The 21,561-nt window shown below is 38.4% G+C and overlaps 1 protein-coding gene across 6 annotated transcripts in view; it reads right to left on the bottom strand.

The window, feature by feature from the left end:
• The window catches only part of NR3C2 (nuclear receptor subfamily 3 group C member 2), a 366,275-nt gene extending 347,030 nt beyond the window's left edge, over window positions 1–19,245 (bottom strand). The window contains exons 1-2 of one of the 6 annotated variants that reach the window (XM_074273690.1): window positions 18,653–19,245; window positions 10,231–12,013 (exon numbers count right to left, since the gene is read on the bottom strand). In XM_074273690.1, the coding sequence (XP_074129791.1) occupies window positions 10,231–12,011 (1,781 nt within the window). In that variant the 5' untranslated portion in view covers window positions 12,012–12,013; window positions 18,653–19,245. Of the gene's footprint in view, window positions 1–10,230; window positions 12,014–16,181; window positions 16,535–17,896; window positions 18,008–18,652 lie in introns of those variants that run through there. The other 5 variants (XM_074273691.1, XM_074273687.1, XM_074273689.1 and 2 more) reach the window with 5 other exon arrangements.
• Between the last annotated feature and the right edge of the window lie 2,316 nt (window positions 19,246–21,561).

Genomic DNA, 21,561 nt, shown 5'->3' on the forward strand with positions numbered 1-21,561 from the left:
GTTTATTTTGCATGGCAGTTAGCTAGCTTGATATATCAAGTTCTGAGTGGAATCAGGAACAACTAAGTTCAAATTTAGCTTCATACATTTAGGAGCTGTGTGACTTTGTGTGACTTTGGGGGAGTCACTTGACCCTGTATGCCCAGAAAGCAAATGGGGCTACTTTGATACACGAGTCACTTGACCTTTGTCTTAATTCTGAAGATGAAAATGGCAAATCTTTGCCAAGACAACACTATGCGTGCCCAAAGGGTCAGGCATGGCTGAACAACAACAGTATTTGGTATAGTTAGAAAGCAATTTTAGGAGACACTAAGCAATAAAGAGAAAGAGAGGATCCTTGGAAAAGCCTCCTAGAGGATTCCTAAAGGAAAGCTTTCACTTAAGCCTAGGAATGAAAAATCAGCAAAAAAAATATATCTGCTTCTTACAGTTGACCATAAAAATATTTTCTTTTCTATGAATATTGTAAGCTAAATGCTCTGCAAGTGCAACATAAATGCATACAAAAACTAAGTTTTAGAATGTTACAATGTGTAACAATAACTAACATTCACAGTGCTCCCTATGTGCTAGGCACTTAAAATTATTCTCTCATCTGATGCTCACAACAATCCTGGGAGGCAGGTGCCTCCAGATTTCTCCCCATGTCACACAGTTCCTTGAGATAACAATTCTGAGTAAAAAATAAGACAAAAGCTCACTAAATTCACCAAAGTTCTAGGGAAACAAAAATGGGGCATAGCATTTTTACGTAGCTATAGAAAACGTCAGTCAAATTCTTTTCAGATGTTCCAAAGAAATAATGCATCTAGGCTTTTACTGAATGGAAAGGGAAGTGGAATTGTTGCTTTTAATATAATTTCTTCCAACTTTATAGGACTTTTGTACTTTATATAAAGTACCTGCAATCTGTCTCCAGTGGATTAAGACAGAAGTTAAGTGAGTTGTGCACTATGGCGCCCTCAGCTGCCTCCTAGGCAAACAAATCAAAGGAGATAATATATGTAAGGTGCAATATAAATGTCAGTTATCATTGCTATAATTGATTAATAATACCTCTTTTAAATTATTTGGAGTGTGTGCTGAAATATACTCTTAACATTTATTCCCTTAATTTTGCCAATCCCTCTCCTTTTTCTTAAAATAATGAATTCTGATTTATAATCACTTGCCCCAAGGTCATCCTGGGAAATTAAAGGATGGTCACCCTAGTTAACTACATTGTTTTCTGCGCCATAAAATTATCCCCAGTGTACTGCTGAGAACTTGCAGATGACCTGTGGTAGAGGCTTTCCAATAGACATCTATGTGGTTACAAATCCATCATCTCTAAAACATTTCTAAAAATCCAATTGCTTACTAGATAATTACTAGGTATTTCCATCTGAATGCCCCCTTATCACCCAAATTCATCATATGCAAAAGTGAACACTCTATTTTCCTGTCCAAACCAGGCATCCGAAAGGGGACCTTCTCATTGCTATTTTTCCAGTTACTGACAGCTTAGAACCTTTATTCAACTTTTTTTTTTTTTTCACTTCCTAGATTTATCAAGCCACAAATCTAATATTTCCTTCACATCAAATCAGGCTTTGAGGTTCAGCTCACAATTTTGGCCAGTTATTTACCATGATTCATCTTTCTCCCTCATGTAATACCATTATCAGATAAACTATCCTTATTTTACATAATTCTAAAGTCAAAACCTTTCCTCTCCTTTTGGAGCTGATCCAAACTCAATTACTCAAAGAATTTCAAAATCCGGCCCTTCCATTCTTACCTAAAACTTCTCTCAGTACTGCCCAGTGCAAACAAGTGACTCCAGACAGAATGGCCTCCTCAACTTTCCCCACGTCAGAGTAGGCACCTGAAGCTTGTGTAGCATTTAAAGAAGAGGAAAGTATAAGTCCTTCCTCTTTCATAATGCTTTCCCTGACTGTGTCAAATAGCCATTATCATCAATAGCACATCATCAAACATTTGATTATCCAGCCTGATCCTTCTCACTTACTGTATGGGTTGCTAAAAATCCAGGATGTTGAAGTTTTAAATTCATGTCATCTGAAGAAGTGAATACTATCATCCTGGAGAAAACAAGATTTATGGAGTGTTTGATAGCCATGGTCAAGTATGTGAAAGGCTGTAACAGGAAAGAGGGATTAACCTGTTTTGTTTTGGTTTTTTTGTAGCTAAGAGAAGTCAAAGGAGGTAAGTTTAGGCTAGACGTCAAAAATGCCTAAATAACAACTACAGGTATCCACAAGGGAACTGGACTGACTTGGGAGGGGTTTTTTTTTGTGTTTTTTTTTTTTTTACTGGTAGTTTACAAAGGCTTTTATAATCTCATGTCAGATAGGATGCAGGACTCCTTACTTAGGTAAGGACTGGACTAGATAACTTCTGAGATCCCTTAAAACTGAGATGTTTCAATTGTTTAAGTTTATAAGTAAAATTGAGATATGTACAAGTCTCTATGTGCCTGGTGTTCAACAAATATTTGTTAAACTGAATTTGAAAAACAGGCATATACATGTTTTTTCCTTACATATAAGATAGGTTTTATTTTTTTTTTATTTTTTATTTTTTAAGAGAACCCTAAAGCAAGAATTTTCAAATGTACTTAAAGAATTTTGGACTTGGTGCTCTCACACTTCTTTTTCCAGGTCTTTGGGCAACAAAGTAGCATGATGAATAGACCCTTGGATTTCAAGTTGGTAAGACTACAATTCAAACCATACTTCAGATAGTTACTAGACTAATCCTTCTCTTGGCTTCAGTTTCCCAATATGTAAAATAAAGATAATAATAGCATCTCCCTCAGAATATTATTGTAAAGATATAACAAAACACGAAGTACTTTGCAAACCTTAAAATTCTATATAAGTGGAGTTACTATTTAACAAAGCAAAAAGTTGGTTTGGTTTTTTAGAGTGAAAGAAAATTAAAACTTCAAAAGCATAATTTGGAGATCACAGATTAACCTTTTCAGTGACAGAAAATAAAATCTCTGTATACATTTTCCAAGAAAATATTCTTAAATCTCCATTCCTCCTCCTACATGCAGTAATCAGTTTCTCATCAGTGACATCATTTGATTCAAAACTCTGGCTATGAAGCCTTCACTTCTTATACTCAATCACATTTGCTTTAAAGGTTTTAGTTTACTATTCTTTATTTGTATCATAACTTCTTATCCTAAAAAGAAGGTAGTCTGTGTTGCTTTCAAAGTTGTTTTTACTTCAGGTGTTTTGTTTTTTTTGGTCTGCCTTACAACCTAATTTAAATATTCTATAGGCATAAATACTAGAGTTCTAGTTTAAGTAAGGCTTTCTTAAAAGCACTAGCATTTAAAATTAGCTATTACTTTACAATAGAAAGCCTTAAATATTGAAATATCTGAAGTTAAATAAGCATTCTGACAAATATCTCTCAATGTGTATATGAATATAAATAAATATATGTGTATTATGTATAGAAAGACATATGTATGTATGTAGATATATATGTAGTTAGGCAAATACTTATCTAGACATCTAGATATTTATATAGAGAGATTTAGATGATAAACCAGAAATCCTGGAATTTAAAATGATAAGTGAATAATAATAAAGATTTGTTTCAATAGTTTTGTACTTCAAGTTCCTTTTAATGAACCTGTTCTCAATGAAACTAAATGATATAAGCATCAAATGTCATTTAATTTCTACATTTTGCTTTGGCAAATGAAGATCAAAACTCGAGTCTGCATTTTGATACTGAGTTAATTAAGGGGTAATCATAAAAATTACAAAAATAAAAATATATAAAATTTCATTGGCCTTACAAAACCACAACCACAGCCATAACAACAACCCAAAGTTAGTAACATTAAAAGCAAAAGTCAGGCTAAGAAGAAGAACAAAGAAATTGAAGAAACTCTAGCATATAAATTATTGCTGATCAGGTTCATTTAGGTACTACAATGAAACTAAAAGGCTAGATAACCTTAATATTTCCTGCCTGTAGCTAACAATGAAATGTATTCTATATTGGGAATTCATCTATAGGAAACAAATAGTATTAGCTTGATTTTTGTATGTTGGATATATAAAATCAGAATCAGAGAATCCAAGTTAGAAGACATTTTAGAGTCCAATCTACTCAGAAGTAAAAATTCAATCTATAATATACCCTACAAATAGGTTTTGCCTGAAAATCCTCCAGCGAGGAGAAATCTAATATCTCCCACAGAGGCCCATTCCACATTTGTATAGCTCTAATTTTTAGTAAGTTTATTTTTTTTAACACGATGCCTGAATAAACCTCTTCTCCTCATTGCTCAGACATACCATGTAAAATATTTGTAGGAGAAGACTATTACAAACATACTTGCAAGGAATATTTTGATTTTAATTTTTAAAGTTACTTAATATCATAATTTGTACATTATGAAGTTTTCAACATAAAAATCATTACTAGTTTTTACCACAAATTATGAATGAATCATTAGTAGAAACAAGTCTGATTTTGAAATCTTTCCTAAAAATATTCTTTAAAACACCAGCTTTAAAAAATAAATTCATTCAAAAATTTTAAATTATATATAATGTATATATATACATGTATTTATACACATATATTTATCAAGTACTTTATACATATTTTCACAAAGTACACTCTCAACACATTTCATGGTTTTTCTATGATTTTTCAAAACGTAATTTGGAAAAGACTATTTAGAACTAAAGTACTCAGACTCAAGTTGCAGCTCTGCCTTTTACCATACTTGGCCACAGACAACTTCTTCTCTTTGAGCTTCAGTTTCTTAATCTGCAAATGGAGAGTGTTGAACTCTCATCCTAAGGCTCCTTCCAAATCTAAACCTACAATCCCAAACAACCTGTTGTAACCAGATTCACCAATGTTCCTGGCTCGAGCTATGGGACTGACTGAAAGCTCAGTTCCTCCTCTCCTTCAAGGAGTGAAAAGGGGAAGGGCAAGAATCTCGAGGGGAAGAGCAAGAATCTTAAGGAGAAGATATTAAAAGATAAAAAAAGCCCTGGGCTGGAGAGGTGGTAAGCTGCCCCAGAACCCATTTGCCCATTTCTACTGAGAGAAATCACAACCTGCATAAGTAGAGGTAATGGAAGCTGCCTTCAAAATAACTTCAACTATGGGTGACAGTAGACTAAGGAAAGATAGATGGATAGTGCTCCAGGGACTAGTCTGCTGTGTTATCACAAATAAGTAAAGGGATTGATAAACCAGGGAGCAGCTAAACCAGACTAACAAAGGAGAAACTGTATCTGTCCACATCGACAAAGGTGGACGAGTTAGTTCAGTGAAAAAGGAAAGGAGGAAAGGGGAGCTGACAAGAAAAAAGAGAGGGTAAAGAGCAAAGAGAGAAAAGAGAAGAAGCAGCAGCTATGTGATGCTGTGGATAGAGCACTGGGCTGGAATTACAAAGATCTATCTTCACACCTGCCCTCAGACATTTCTAGCTCTGTGATCCTCAGTAAGTTAGTTAACCACTGCTAGCCTTAGTTTTCTGACCTATAAAATGAGGATGATAATAACAATACCTACCCTCCCAGGGTTCTTGTGAGGATCAAATGAAATAATACTTGTAAAGTTCTTAGCACAGTGTCTGGCACACAATAAGCACTATATAATTACTAATTACTACCACCACCATTACTATTATTAAAATATTCTCCTCCTATTTAACCAGGATGTCTGGCAAGAGACATGAACAAACCATAGATACTGCTACTGAAATAATACTGTTACATTTTTTAAGAGAAGAGATTAGAGTAGCTAGGTAGCGCAGTGGCTAGAGCACCTGAAGTCTTGAGTCAAGAAGACCGGAGTTCAAATGTGGTCTCAGAGATGTAATACTTCCTATCTGTGTGACCCTGAGCAAGTCATATAACCTCAATTGCCTCAGCAAATAAAAGAGATGAGATTAAAAATCAATGTATGTATATATAAATATATCTGCCTTTAACTGTAATCACTTTGGGGGGAGTGAGAGAGAGGGACAGAGGGAGGGAAAGAAGGAAGGGGGAAGGGAGGGAGGGAAAGGAGGGAGAAGAGAGAGGGACGGAAGAAGGGAGAAGGAGGGAGGGGGGAAGAAGGGAAGGAAGGAGGGAAGGAGGAAAGGAGGGGATTTAAAAAGGGGTAAAAAGAATAAAATTTAAAAGTATGCAGCAGAGAATAAAAGAATAACCTACAAGAAAACAAAGATGTTTAGTCAAGTCTTTTATTATTATAAATGCTTTCTTAAATGGAAACTTATTGTTACATATTTACATACATCTTTCCTGATATTCAATTGGCCATATGATAATGTTTTGTTTTGTTTTATTTTTCTGTCTTTTTTTCTTTTTTCTCTTATTTTGTATTTAGATTAAAATAAATTTTTTTTAAAAATCAACATAGAACATCAATGAATTCTCCTGAGCAAAGAATGTATTATAAAATGAAAATAACATTAGCATATAGAAAATTAATCTCAGTTTTCTTCAGAGCACTTCAAGTTTATGAAGGTTATAGAGAAGGAGTAAACAGCTCACTTGCTAAAGCTGAATACCTCCAAACTCCAGCCATCTCTACATTGTGAGGAATTAAATTCAGATGCTGACCACTAATCAAAAGCATCAACTGTATCATCAGTTCATCAGCACTTCTTCCTGCCTGCATAGAGCCTGCCTGGAAATCAGGAAGGCCTAGGTTCCACTCCTTCCTCTAACTGCTGGATGTGTGATGGTCTTAGCCTTTGGTCTCTAAGCAACAACTTTAAGACTCTAAGTTGCAAAAAGGAACCAACTTGCCTTGGAAACGGAATTTTCTCACTCAGTTTGCTATATCAATAAATTCATCAGTCCAGAACTTTACCTTCCTTTCCTCTGCAACAAACATAACCAAATTCCATTAAATTTAGAAATGAAAAAAGCCCTCTTTGAAGACACAGAGCCCTTGAAAAGCTGTTCTCCTTATAGCTCTCAAAGACAGCCTTGATTTGCCAAAGAATTGAGTTAAAAGAAAAAAGTATAACAAAGAACAATTGAAGAAAGAAACTAAGATTAAATCTTGCAAACTTACTTGAATATACTCTTTAGAAAAATAAACTTTTGAATTTGCAGTATGAATCAATGTGAGTACTATATTGCGATACTATCAAAATCATCATTGCCACAAACATCTAATGGTATGCAAATAATAATACTTTGTTTCTATAAGGAATACTGTAAAGAAAAAAACAACAAGGAAAACATATTCATATTGAATGACACAAAGTTTCTACAAAAAGGTATACCTGATGAAAAACTTCATTACTTTTCCAAAAAGGTCAAATTTCCTCTCTTTCCTGGCTAAACAGCAGGGACATTATCCTACATAGACAATCCATAGCTAATCATGAAATCAATAATATATTTGAATTCAGATGAGTATATCTTATAATTTAAGAAGGATCACATCTTGATTCTTCAATGTAGATGACTATCTCAGCAATGAAATAAACAAATTTTAGAGTTTAAGACTTTGAAGAAGTGACCTATCTACGGTTACACAGCTACTTCCTTAAACAACAGAAATGATTTTTTAATACTATGTGTTAATACCAAAATTTAACAATAATCCAAGTGCCATAAACTTAGCTTTGATGTGATATATTATATTCAATGGTAATGCCTACTAAAAATTGGCCACTTTATTAGAATACACTGAAACTGAAACAATGGCACACCACACTACACACATACACATTGCCTACAAGAGTAAAATATGTTGAAAACCCTTTACTCCATCTTTACTTAGCAATCCTCCATCTCCCCCATATTATGTAATGATAACCAACATAATATATATTTATTACAATCAAAATAAATTCTATTTTGGAATATAATTTAGGATTGAAAAGAAACTGTGACTCGCCATAAATCACAATTATTATTTAACTCACAAAATCTTTTAAGATACTAAAGTCTACTTCTGTTATAAAAGAAAAAGATTGATTGACTCTTGGAAAAAGATCACAAAATAGTAGTTAACATAGTTAGAACTAGGATCAAATTTTAATCCCTATGTTTCAAACCACAATACTTAAGGATCCAAACATCCCAAATATTTCAAAGAATACATTCTTTTAAAGACAAAAACTTGGCAGGTTTGAACAATGTTCAGTAGAGTTAGTCAAGAAGAATAATTAATCATGAGATTGTCAATAATAGTAATTCTATAGCTTTGAGAAAAAAACATAATAAAGTATATTCTGAGATATTACTATGCTAACATACAATGATTTCCACCAACTTGTAACTTTGGAGAAGTCACAACTTTCCTGGACTTCAGTGTTCTAATGTATAAAATTGGGAAATAAAATTAGATCTGAGGTTCCTACCACTTTCAGATCTATGATCTGATAATATACTTAGATCAACAGCAAAAGCTGGCATTTGTATATCACTTTAAGGCTTAAAAAGTTTTAAAATAATATCTCATAATATACTCACTACAGTCTGGGAAGCAGACATAATTATTAGCTATATTTACAAATAAGGAAATTAAGGCAAAGATGAAGTGACTTATTGAAGGTTACATAAGCTACTAAGTAAGGTAAATTTGAACTCAGGTCTCCCTTATTCCAAGTTCAGAGCTCCATCTGCTATGCCACCTAGCTGTCAGAAACTGCCAACATCCACAATGTCACAGTAACTACTATGAAGTAAAAAAAAAAAAGTAGATCAGTTCTGTTTGACAGTGACCCATCATTGAACATTTTCTTTAAACATAAAAATATCTCACTAAACTCAAGCATTTCATTTTAAAATTCTCCTTTCTCAATTCTATGTGTTAATAATATCAGGAAATGACCATTACACATATATCCACATTACACTTCTGAAAAATATTACCCAAGTTTTAAGATGAGTTTGTACTGATGAAAGCTCTTACTCCTAAACACAAATACACTTGTATCATCTCAGAACTTTAAGAAATATAGACAGCTTTGGAATATGAATCAATAATTCATAATGAAATACATCCACATTACAATGTATTATGATGTACACATTACTCTATAAAAATGTGTTAGCTTCCATTCAAAAAAACGAACAAGAAATACACTATAGCTTAGGATATAATGGGTGGATAAGCAGGACACATGAAAATACTGATCAACGCTAAGTATATTACAAAAGTAATATACTGTCCCATCACAGAAAAACAAAATAACTTTGTATAAGCAAATAAGGAAAACTCCACCTTTTCATAAAAGAACCACATAACAGCTAAGGTACATGTTATATATTCAGTAGAAGTCATTTATCATATCCACGTAATAAAAATACAGTTTTGAAGCAAAGTCCAATGCAACTATCCCACGAAGAATTGAAAACCATTCTTTATAGTCATATTTTAAACCTCTTCCTTGTTTTTCTAAACACACACACACACACACACACACACACACACACACACACAACTATCTAGAGCAAGGAAAAGACAAGAGATATCCTTACTGTAAATAAAGCATGTCTTATGAAACTGAGAAGTTGTAAATCACTAATTCAAAATTGCATTAACATATTTCATTTCCAATATAAGTTAAAAAAAAAATACAAGTTACTCATTTAGTAACTTCAGAAATGCTGGAGTTTAAAAGCTCCTTACAGAAATGATTAATTTTTTTTTATATGAAAACAATAATGCCTTTCCCTCAATAAACTTGAGGGGTAACAGATCTTTGGGTTCAATTTTACTTTTCAAAGACAAAGATCCTCTTTTTTTAAAGTTGTGTGTGTGTGTGTACACTCACCCATCCCTAATTAACTCAAATCAGTAAATTGACAAAGAAGAAAACCTGGTACTGGACAATTAGAAGTAAATGTAGTAAAATTGATAAATATAAAATAAACAACACTTTCTGGACAATACAAATTGAAAACAGGAACTACTACAAAATGAAAGCACTACTGTTTGTTTGAATATTTTGAAGCAACTTTCAAAGAGCTACTTAGGGATTTTTTTTTGTTCCTCTTATTCAAAAATAAGTAACAACATATAAAAAGAATAGCAGGCACACAAAATGATTATGTTTAAGACAAAATTAAAACCACAAATCAGAACATATATAAATTTAACAGTTTAAAAGACAAGTTAAAGACAAACTTGAAGATTTTAAAAAGCCAATTTTGAAATTATGATGTAATAATAATTTTTAAAAGATAGGCAATTACTCACCTTGACACATTTTCTGGAATGTATTCTAGAACTGGATACCCATCATTTCTTCTGGATGATAAGTCACTGTGTGATTTCCATGACTCAACTAATGTATTGACTGGAGGAAATGAGCTCAAATGTGAAAAAGACTGGTCTCTTCCAATAGGTCTTGATAAAGATATTGTGCCTTGAGCTCCAATTCTGTAGTGAAAAGACTGTCCACCTGAATTTACACCAACAATGGCAGATGAAGGCAGACTGTTTTCTTGGTAATAGCTACCATCATCAAGCTCTTGTTTAATTCCCATTGGCAGGCCTGGATTTGGAAATCCAGTGCCTTCACAATTGCCATCAAATGATGAAACAGGTGGTCCTAAAATTCCAGATAGAGAATAATAGTCTTTATCATCCATGAAGGAAAAATATGAACCATCCATAAATGGAAATGGATTTACTGTTTGATTCCCTTTAAAAGAAGTACCCGAGCATGAATGCTTGGCTGACTCTTGCTTTACTGGTATTGAGAATTGGGAATCAGAATTGACTTTGCTATTTGCTCCAAGACATGAGCTACTGAAAGCTCCATCTGGTTCAGATTTTATATACTGTACGATATTAAGCTGACTAGCCACACCATTATTAGAGATGGAATTTTCTATTTCCTCTGTTTTAGGAAATGTCACTTCTTGAGTACCTCTCTCATTCATTTCTGGACTAGGAACCACATCCTGGGTTGTACTGGATCCAACCGATGTGGCAGAAGCAGAAAAACTGAAGGCATTAGTTCCTGGGCTGCAGATAGACGATCCCACAGTGCTAGCAGCTGGACTAGAAAGAGTAGACCTGTTATTTGTATTGGAAGGGCTGGAAATTGAGCACCTTGAGTTGTTGATATTTGCAGGACTGGACACAGAGGAGCGCATAGTGACATTATTAGGACTAGAGACAGGAGATTTTACACTACAGTGACTAGGAGGGCTTGAAATTGGGGATTTCATGCTACTTATTGGACTAGACAGAGGAGAACCTACATTGCTAGCATGTGCAGGGCTGTGTGACACAGAGCTTCGATTTTCAACATTTGGGGAACATGGCAAAGGAGTTCCCTGGGTAATCGGGCTGTGCACTGTGAAACTGCCAAAGTTGGCCGTAGTTGAGGACACTGAGTTGATTCCAGCAGGACTGCAAACTGAAGTCATGTTCAGAGGACTACAAACAGAAGGACTTTTCTCATGACACATTATGGGGCTTTTAACAATAGAGCGCATGATACTACCATTCACAGAATTTCCAGAATCAGATATAAATGATCTCAAGGACCTGTTCACACTGTTTAAAGTAGAAGGACGATGGCCATTTTCTTTATAAAATTTTACCAGCTGTTCAACATTTTGATAAATTTTTGTAGGACTTAGGCTTCTTCCTTGCTGATTCTGCTGATCATAGGCAAAATCAGCATCTCTTATGGAGTCCATGTATAAACCCATGGATTCAGCTACAGTTGCTGAGAGTTCCTTAGATTCCAATTCTGTTTTGATATCAGATGTTAAAATCCCCGACTGATTACTATCTTGCTGAAGGCAAGGGAGTAGTTCATGTTTTTCTTTGCTGTTTCCTTGAGTACTGTTGTTTGGAATAGCACCGGAAACACAGCTTACATTTATAATCTCCATATAGTTATTTTCATCAGTCTTTTCTCCAGACCCCAAAGAAGAATGCTCAGCAGATTGAGAAACTTGACCCCAGCGTCGTTCCATATCTAGGCCTTCAGGAAAACTGTGGTATCCCTTGGTCTCCATAACTGGCAAATAAATTTGTTAAATAAAAGAAATTAATTCAAGTGACATTAATTCTAAATTAATGTTACAAAATTCCATATATAAAGCAAAGGATATATATCATACTATTTTAAGAATATCAAGTAATTCTGAAGAAATACAAATTTTATAAATTTTCTAAACCCTTAAACTTCATATTTTGATTCCTCTCCAAACTAAAAAAAAATTAGAGATTAACCCTATATGTTGATAAAAATTCTAGGTATTTTAAATATAACATACTGGAAGTATATATCACAATATTAAACATCAGAATTTTAAATGTTTTAAAATAAAAGTTCAAAAATATTTAGGAAATTAGGAATTTTTAAAGTAGTAGTTTCAAAATGAATAGACTTAAATCCCAGCATTGACAAAACTACCTGTAACTTGATTAATTCAAATGAGACATAACACAAAATGTATTTGGGGGGAAAAAAAGCAAAATGTATCATCTGTAGACCCCTTCATGACCCTGTTCCCAGGTATTTTAATACAATACACTATTTGGATGTGATGCAATAACAAAAGAACCTCACTTGTCCCTTTCTCAAGAGAGCTTTCAATAATTATATAGAGATATATTGTTCAAGATGGTATCATCTATAAATTGTGATAGCTCCCACATAGGAGAGAATTTATGGAAATCCTGAAAATTAACATCGATAACACAATTAGCTGCAAAGGAGGCTAAGGGTAGGGACAGTTTTACCATATTTGTTTTAAGTATCTACAGAGGTAATTTGAAAAAAAAAACAACAAAACAATTATTTCTTATGTTTCACATTTAAGAAAAGCAATTTGATTTAAGGAACTATCCACCTACTCTTCTTAATATTATTATCTATTTGGTACAATACTTACTAAGAGGGAGATAATGTTAGCTTACATTTATATAGTGCTTTGTAGTTTATAAAATGTTTAACATGAATCATCTCATTTCATATGTCAACTCTGAGATAAGCAGCACAAACATTAGTATCCTCATTTTATAAATAAGGAAATTGAGTCTCAAATAGGTTAAATAACTTGTCTAAGGAAACACAGTTACTAAATAGTTAACTCCATAGTTGAACTTGGGGTTGAGACTCTTAAATTCAGGACTCAATATGTTGTATTACACAAGGGGCCTATGTTGTATAGCTGTTTGGGGGATCCTTTCCCCACAAAAAAAGTATAGTGTCACTTCACAAATTTTATAATATAAACCAGAAAGTTGACATGAAATGATTTAGAAAATGAAATCTCTCAATAACTCCTAAATTCTTGGCATTAAGGCATTGGGATAGCAATGGGATTTAATGACTGGAAAAGAATTTTTTAAAGCTGAAATAATTGAAAGACAATTTATTGCTATTAATATTAATACTTACAGGCTATCTTAGCATAAAGAGCATTATTTCATCAGTTTTTTTAGATAAAAATATTCTAAAAATCAGAGCAAAAGGAAGAAAATTTTAAAAGGGGCTATTTCATATTAACAATGTTCATTTTAACAACCTCAAACAAAATGCTGGATGTGATATGACCACAAAAGCTGAATCAATGTGCTGATAATTCAGTACAAAAATGTGTCAGGGATATTCCAAAAATGTGTAGGGATAAAGGGTAAAGGGTTTTAGTTGAAAATAATTGAGTAGGAAAATTGGATTAATTATACTGAGTATTATTCAGATTAAGATAAAAAGCTAATGAATAGTTGCTGTATTTGTAGAAAGCCTAAAGATATAGTCATTTTTTTTCAAATATCAAATTAGAATTTAAGTATACTTATGACGGCCAAAAAACAGATTAAAAAAAAAAAAAAAAGCAGCCCATCACACTATCAGCCAGTTAAAAAACCTATTGATAGATGTTAGAGTTATATATCATCTTAACTAGCCTTCCCACATACAACTTTATCACTAAGAGAATCATGTAACCTTTGCATGAACACTTTAGGTAAGAAGTGTCATTACCCCAAGTCCTTTTACCTAGCCACTGGGAGGCATCAAATGTTGGTTTATTGTTGTGTTTTTTGTTATCAAATTCTTTCTTATGGTGTGCCAAAATCTGACTCTGTGCAAACTTTCACCCATTTGTCCAAGTCTGACTTCTAAAGCAAGATATAATAAATCTGTTCCTTCTTCTATTCACTTACATTATTCTTTAAATACAGGACTATTTCCCTTAAGTCTCCTATCAAGGTGCTTTAACTTTTCCACACTTTACTTTTATCTGAGATAATTTAGGCCTATTCTTGTAGCTTCTAAGGATCATTTAAAATCTTTGTCACTTATATCTTTGTATATCTTGCTTATCTTTGGGTTATCTTCAGATTTTAAAGAATTCTTATTTTTTTCTATCTTTATTGAAACTTTTCATAATATGTGTGTATGACAGTAAAATACTAACAACCAAGCTTTTTGACACTCCATTAAAGATTTCTATCCAAGTAGTCAGCAACTCTTAATAAGCACTGTACTGGTAAATTTACTTAAGTATCTGTGAAAATCATCTTTAAGCATCACATTTTCTTGGGAGAATATCAAAAGTTATTATAATATATACCATACGTAAAACAATCTCCTGATATACCAAGCTATTATCCTATCAAAAAGAGAAAATGAGATTTATTGGCAATAAGTCTAAGCAAACTATACAATAGATGGTTTTATTCTGATAATGATCTCAGAAATCCATTAAATGTTAATAGAATTATATGGTTAAATGAAAATTATTTTTCAGGTGACTATTTTAGGCTAATTCTACCCAGTGAATCAGGCTTATACTTTATTTCCAAATCTACTCAGAGGAACCCGGGCTATATCCTTGGACCTGCACAAAATGTGGCCAGAGGCGGTTATCTGTATACAGTGCAATTTCCTTCTTTTCTTTTTTATAGAAGCCAATAAATGTATGATCATTTAAGACATACTAGCTGGTTAACAGGCTGACCACGGCAGGATGCACAAGTGAAGGGAAAAGAAAAGCTTTCCCTTACTCAAAAGTAAGCTCTAGTAGATGTTGATATGGAGACCTAGTCTTCAGAATGGAAGCTGCAATACAAGACCCTTGGGATAAGGTAAAAGCAGCAATCCCTTTCCTTAATTTCCATGCAATAATCTACCTACTAAAAGAGTTTATCCAGAATTAAGAGACGTGAAAATAAGCTATGGCAGGGGCTCGGATGCTCTTAGAAAGGCTAAAACATAAATCTTTTTCCCTATTAGATAGTTTACTTAGAATACCTTGCCTATTTACATTCATCTCAAAAACCATTTTCACTCATAGCCAAAACACAAATAAGCCTTATATCATTATCCTTAAATTTTGGTTGGATTCTTAAGAATGTATAGATCATAATAGATGACAGTTGTAAAGTTCATTAACTATTCTTTCATCATTTTTATGATAGATCAATATTATTTTCTGATCTTTTATAGACAAGAATAAGTAACAGGTATCGGTCCAAGGTCATCCAAGTAAGCCTGTGGTGAAACCAGTTACAACTGAGCAGACCTGATTCCGATTTCTCTGCTTATTTCATTGAGTCACCTAGCCTTAAAAAAAAAAAAAAAAAAAAAAAGTTTTCTCCTTAAAGGAAAAATCACGTTTCTCCTCGTAAAAGAATTATTTTCTCCAGCTGCATTTTCATCACCTGCCATGAAGTTCATTGTTAGTAAGGATATCGCTTTCAAAGTAAATATCTGTAATAACAATTAGAAAGCAATACAAAAGCATGTAAAATTTTATGTTTAAAGGTATTCCCTTGTTTTTTACAATGTGATGCAAAAGAAGGAATAATATCTATATCTGAGGAGTTGGATAACTATTGAGGAAAGGTTGCAGGGTGACTATTTACATCTGCCCTCTTTTCCGGAGCAATAATTATTTAAACCGCCCCAGGATTCACTTTCCCAAGGGATCTAGGAGCTTCCTCAATTGCTATTGAAAAAGGATTAAATGACAAAAATAAAATCAAAAACTCGATCTTTAGGGAGAATGGCCGAACTTCAACTACCAAAGGCATCCAAAAGCTTGCATGCTCTTGGCATTTAGCAAAAGTGGCCAAAACTTTTTTTTTTTCTTTTCCAAAATAGTCCTCTGGCGGCCAGAGAATAAAAAGTGGAAAACCAAAACACAAACACACACACAGAGACACACACACACCCCATACTGACTGTGCCTCCGGATTACGCAGCTCCTTCTCCCTTCTCAAAGTGAACACCACGCAGCGCGGAGCGGCCGACAGCAGCCCCGCTGCAGCCCCTGCACACCTGCCGCCCTCCTGCGCGGGGGTCTCCGGCTCTTCTACCTGTTGCTAGGTCCACCTCCCTCCACCACCGCCGGGTCGCCGCTGTTGCGCAGCCCCCTTAAGTGCTATCACATCCAGGCGGGTGAGTGCCGCTCTCCGTGCACGGAGAGAACATGAAGCAGCAAAGCTTCCTCGCCCAGGTGACGGGGTTTCCTCTGCAGAGCCTGAAGTCGGCTCTATCTCTCCAGCCCAATGACACCCCGGGCGCGGAGAGAGAGGCAGGGGGCAGGGCCTGGGCAACCAGCGGGTGGGAGGGGAGATAGGAGGGAGGGGAGGGTGGGGGGAGCTAGAGGGCCGATCCTTTTAAAAGCAGGTCACATGTCCTGATATAAAGTTCAGATTGAGCTCCCGCCTCTCAAAGCCCTTCCTATTGGCCCGGAGAAAAGCAAAGGGCCACGCTACACCGGGCAGGCTGGCTTCTCATTGGAGAATCGAGATTGTCAGTCACTAGGCGGGCGACATGACTGATACAAAGTTGCTGCGACACAGCCTGGAATATGTGGCTCCCCCTTAAAGCCACAGAAGGGACAAGACTACGACACTAATGCATGCATGAGATCTATGACTTCTCCCAGTTGCTTATCACCTCTTGTCCAAATGCACAGCATTCAAACTCACTCTTCCCTTTTCCTTAATAAGTCTGCTACTCATTTGGAAGGGGTGGGGTGGGGGAGGAGTTAAAAGGGGCCGGGGTCCTCGCTCTCTTTTCAGAGGATTGGCAATCTGGGTGTTTCCTCACACCCTCTACCTGCAGCGCCAGGTGAGCAGCAGCAATCAGTGCCGCTGGCCTTCCCCAAGTACTATGGAGGAGTGTAGTGGGTTATAATTGGCAGCAAAGCGCCTTCCCTCCGCCCCCTTCCCTCGGTTTTTTTTTCCAGTTATCTCCCAGCCGAGGAGCCCTTGCCACCACGGATTTATAAGAGCTGGATGATCACGTTCCCATTAGATTTTCCTTGCCTAAACCATTCGGGAGTAGCAGTAGATTGTCAATGCAGTAAAACCTTTTAAATGCATCCTCCCCCCAAAAAACTCACTAGGGTCAAGGACTGGAACTGTTCTGTTTTATATTTTTTCCCCTCCTAGTTTAGCTTCGGGGTTTCTGCCAGGCCTTTTTTACCATCGAGGATTTTCACTTCTTTAAAACTGTTAGGAGACAACTGGGAGAAATAAATGAAGAGGATAGCAGGAACAAAACTATTAAAATAAAAAGAGTGTCTGCAATAAGATGTCCGTTTCCCTTTGGTTTCCCCCATCTCAGCTCAGCTAATCTCTCCCGCCCACCTAAACTCTACAGTTACTAAGCAAATGATAGGACTTCATAACTTGGATTTCTAAGGACTTTTTATGCACAACGTATACACCCGTACAGAGCTTTGGCTCCAAGTCTGCAGCAGTGACGTACACACCTAAATCTAGTTCCCCCCGCCACCCCCCAAGCCTCCTAGACTTAGAGCCCCACGGACAGCAGCAGCAGCAGCTGTGGTAATAATTCCCCTCCCCCGCCTCACCTCCTCACCCGCCAAAGCCAGAGATCGGGGCACCCCTCACTCACAACTCCTCCTGTCTTTACCATTCGAGAATCCAGGCCAGAACACCTACGCCGCTGCCTCAAATCCACCGAGAATCGGTTCAATCCCTTGCAAAAACCCTTCCCGAGCGGGAAGTCGGGGCAGCGAATCCGTTTGCTGCTCCCTACTTTCACACACAAATGTCCGGGACAACAAGCTACAACTCCATTCCTTGTGATCCAGAGTCCCAGAGACTTCAGCACCCGGGGAACAACTTTCGCCGCAGGGCTCGCCGTCACGCGTACTTTCCCGATTTAATAACCGGTCAAACATTGATCCGCACTCTCAGACTTAGCGGGCATTCTGGAGCTGAGAAGCGAGAGAGGATCCCAGACCAGCTACCCGATGGGGAGAGGAGATAGCAGGGGAGCAGCCGGCTGCGGAGTTATTTATTATTTAAAGCAATGGACGTGTCTCTTTTACTAAGTTTTAGCTGATTTCAGAGGAAAGCTGGTCTTGATTTGGATCTTAGTTTCTTTGCAAAGCCTAGGTTAAAACTCTATAGGAGCAGGAACGCCCCCCCATAACACCACCCAAAAGCACACCCCAGCCCCCCACAGGTAACCCCGCAAAGCCTCCCATCTCCCATTACCCACGGCCTTCACTTACTTTCCCTTTACCTCTCAACCCGCAGCCCCTTGCCCAAAAACTATTCTAGAGCTCGCTCCGCCGGCTGCTGCTTTTCCGCAAAGAAATGGTCTCCGCCGCGGCCGCCGCCAGCACCGCTGTCTGTACAAAGTGATTTTCGCTGCACTCACCTTTTCTAGGACATGGTGAGGTGCTTGTGGAGCCTCCGAGACTCCCGCTGCCGCCGCCGCCGCCAACAAGTCCAATAATAGTAGAATGGTGATAAGGATGGGGATGATGATAATAACCACAATAACTGTAATCACGGTGGTTATAGTAATAATGTTGTTAAAGCGCAGGAGAAGGCGACAGCGTTCAGTCCTGGTGAGGGGTTACAACCCTTCTACCCAGACACGCTCCCAGACACATTCACATAACATGCGCACCCCCGACAGCGGCTCTTCCAGTCCCTATCGCCGTCCCCCCCGCCCCCAGCCTTACACACAAACACACACACGCACGCACACACCAATCCACCCCCCTCCTCCCTTTCCTGAAGACTGTTTGATGCTGCTGCTGCCGGTAGGGAGAGTAGGTGCAGAGACAGACAGGAGGCAGGGAAGTCCAGCCGGATAAACCCTCTCTCCTTTTCCTTCTGTTTCTCTCCCTCCCTCCGGTTCAGCTTTGGCTCCCTCTCCTTGCCCCTCCCCCCGGCCCCCTCTGGGGGACTGGTGACAGCTCTACCGAAGGGGTGTGTGTGTGTCTGTGTCTGTGTGCTTGTGTGCGCGCGCGCGAGCGCGGGGGTGGGGGGGCACCGGGAGCACTCCTCCCGCCCCCACCCCGTCACACCCTCACCGGTGGGGACGGGCGGGGGTTTGGGGAGAGCTACCAGGGTACCAGACTGACTCGCAGACAGCAGCGGAGAGGGAGGATGGAGGAAGACGGGGACCTGCGGCGGTGACCGCCGAGTCTCTGGAGAGGGAAGAAAACACCCCAAAGGCAACACGCACACCCCCCTGCTAAGAAGAATAATGACAGAACGAAAAGTCGGGGCCAGTCCCGGGGCACCTGCCCCGATGGGCTCTTCAGGTGCACTTCGCACCTGCCAGCCGAGGGAGGAGGCGGCTGGGGACCACCACACCGCGCGCGGGGAGGAGGGGGAGGGGAGAGAGAAGAGGAAGGAAGGGAAAAGTTTCTTTTCCTCCTCCCCTCCCGTTCGCCTCCTCCCACCCAGCATTTACCCCTTCCCCCTCTTCCCTCAAGGCTAGCTCCCATCTCTCCCTCCCACGGGGAGCGAGGAGGGGAGTTAGTAAATGTGCGTGTGGGTCTCGGGCTCCTGCAGCCCGTGCCCGAGCCCTGGACCGCGGCTCTTCCGCCCCCGGCGGCGGCGGCGGCTCTGCTGACTGAGCCCAAGTGGGCGAGCGCCCGGGGCTCCCCCTCCCCCAAACCCGCCGGGGAGGCGCGCGCGCCGGGCTCCGGAGCTCGCGCTGCGCGCGCCCGCACCGGCACACATTGACACTCGCACACACGCGCACCCGGACGCCTACGGGAAAGTGAAAGAGGGAGGGGGGCGGGCTCGGGGAGGGGTCAGGCGGCGGCCCCGGAGCAGCTGCTCCGCCGCTCGGGCCCTTCGAGTCCACAGAAGAGCGGAGCCGCGCCGGCGCGGGGGGAGGGGGAGCTCTGGCAGCGGCGGCGCGTGGGAGGAGGAGCGCGCGCGTGGGGGGAAGCGTAGGGAGCTGGGGGGAGCCCTCCCTCCCCGTCCTCGTGCACCCGCGCTCCTGGTCCTGGGGAGGGTGTTGCGCGCGGGCTCCCACGACCTAGAGACCCTTTCCAGCACCGGACAGGAGAACTCCCACCTTTACTCGGGCAAGGGGGGCAATCCTACGCCCCTCTCCTTCCTGGTGCCCTGCATTACGATGCTCTGTCCGAGAACCTAGTCCCCTCCCCCGCTGTTCCTGCAGACCACCCCTCTCCCACTGGTCTCCCCACGCCCGGACAAATCAAAGTTCCTAATCCAGCCCTCGGTATCCCCGTGGCACCTCCCGAAGCGTCGGGGTATCCTCGCGCCCCCCGAGAAAACGTCATCGCCCGCTGTAGGAAAACTTCTGCGGCATCTCATGAATACTTTACTGTGACTGGTCCCCGCGTCCAAGCAGGACTTTAGCCTCTGCTTCTCTATTTATAAAATAAGAGTGGGTTTGGAGAGCCTGGAGTCTGCAAAGTCCTTAAAGATTGTAAAGTGTTAAGCACTGCATTAGTGTTATTAATAGGGAAAATCCCACTTAAACTAAATATCCTTTAAGATTTTAAAGTGTTAATAAATGTTGCAATAGTGTTGTGTCCCTGGGGAAAATAACACTGAAAGACAATATTCTAACTATAAATACATATAAATATTTCACAAAGTGGAAAAAAACCCGATGTATATGAAGATCGAGTTGCAAAAATAAATTCTGGGGTGATTATGTAGAAAGATTCACCTCAAAGGATTCCCTTAAATGGTTAATTCTTCTAGTGCATTTAGACTACAATTTAATTTACAGAACTTTTCTTTGTATAATATAATTTTCAAGAATCAATACTTTTTTAATTGAATTGCATTAAATTGAAGATAATTTGTGCAAAAGAAGGTTTACCTCCACATCTTAGAAATTTAGCCAGGAACAGATTTTTTTGGTTTTTTTTTTTTTTTTTCCTTGATGTGTGATTGTCCTTTTCATGTGCAACTCTTCTTCCATTTTTAAAGTTATGTTTGACTTTCTTCCTCTTAAAGAATCTTTATAATTACATAAATAGCAGGTTAAGGGTGAGCTTTTAAAAAAAAAAAAAACACACATCAAAAAATTCTCCTGTGAGGTTTCCACACCAACAAGGCTGTTACTGCCAGACTGTCTAATACAAAGGCGTACAAAGGAAGCAAGTATTTGGAATAAAAGTGGAGGTTCATAGATAGTTTAACTAATTGCCACATTTGGGATTGATACTAGGTGATCTTTCAGTTAATGGTAGGAGAATTGTGAAATTGTTTCACATGTACAAGCATATGTTTAAATGTTTACTCAAAATATTTTAACAGTTCCTCTCCCAATAATGTCATTCT

The sequence above is a fragment of the Sminthopsis crassicaudata genome, chromosome 6, assembly GCF_048593235.1.
Source record: "Sminthopsis crassicaudata isolate SCR6 chromosome 6, ASM4859323v1, whole genome shotgun sequence".
Taxonomy (NCBI): domain Eukaryota; kingdom Metazoa; phylum Chordata; class Mammalia; order Dasyuromorphia; family Dasyuridae; genus Sminthopsis; species Sminthopsis crassicaudata.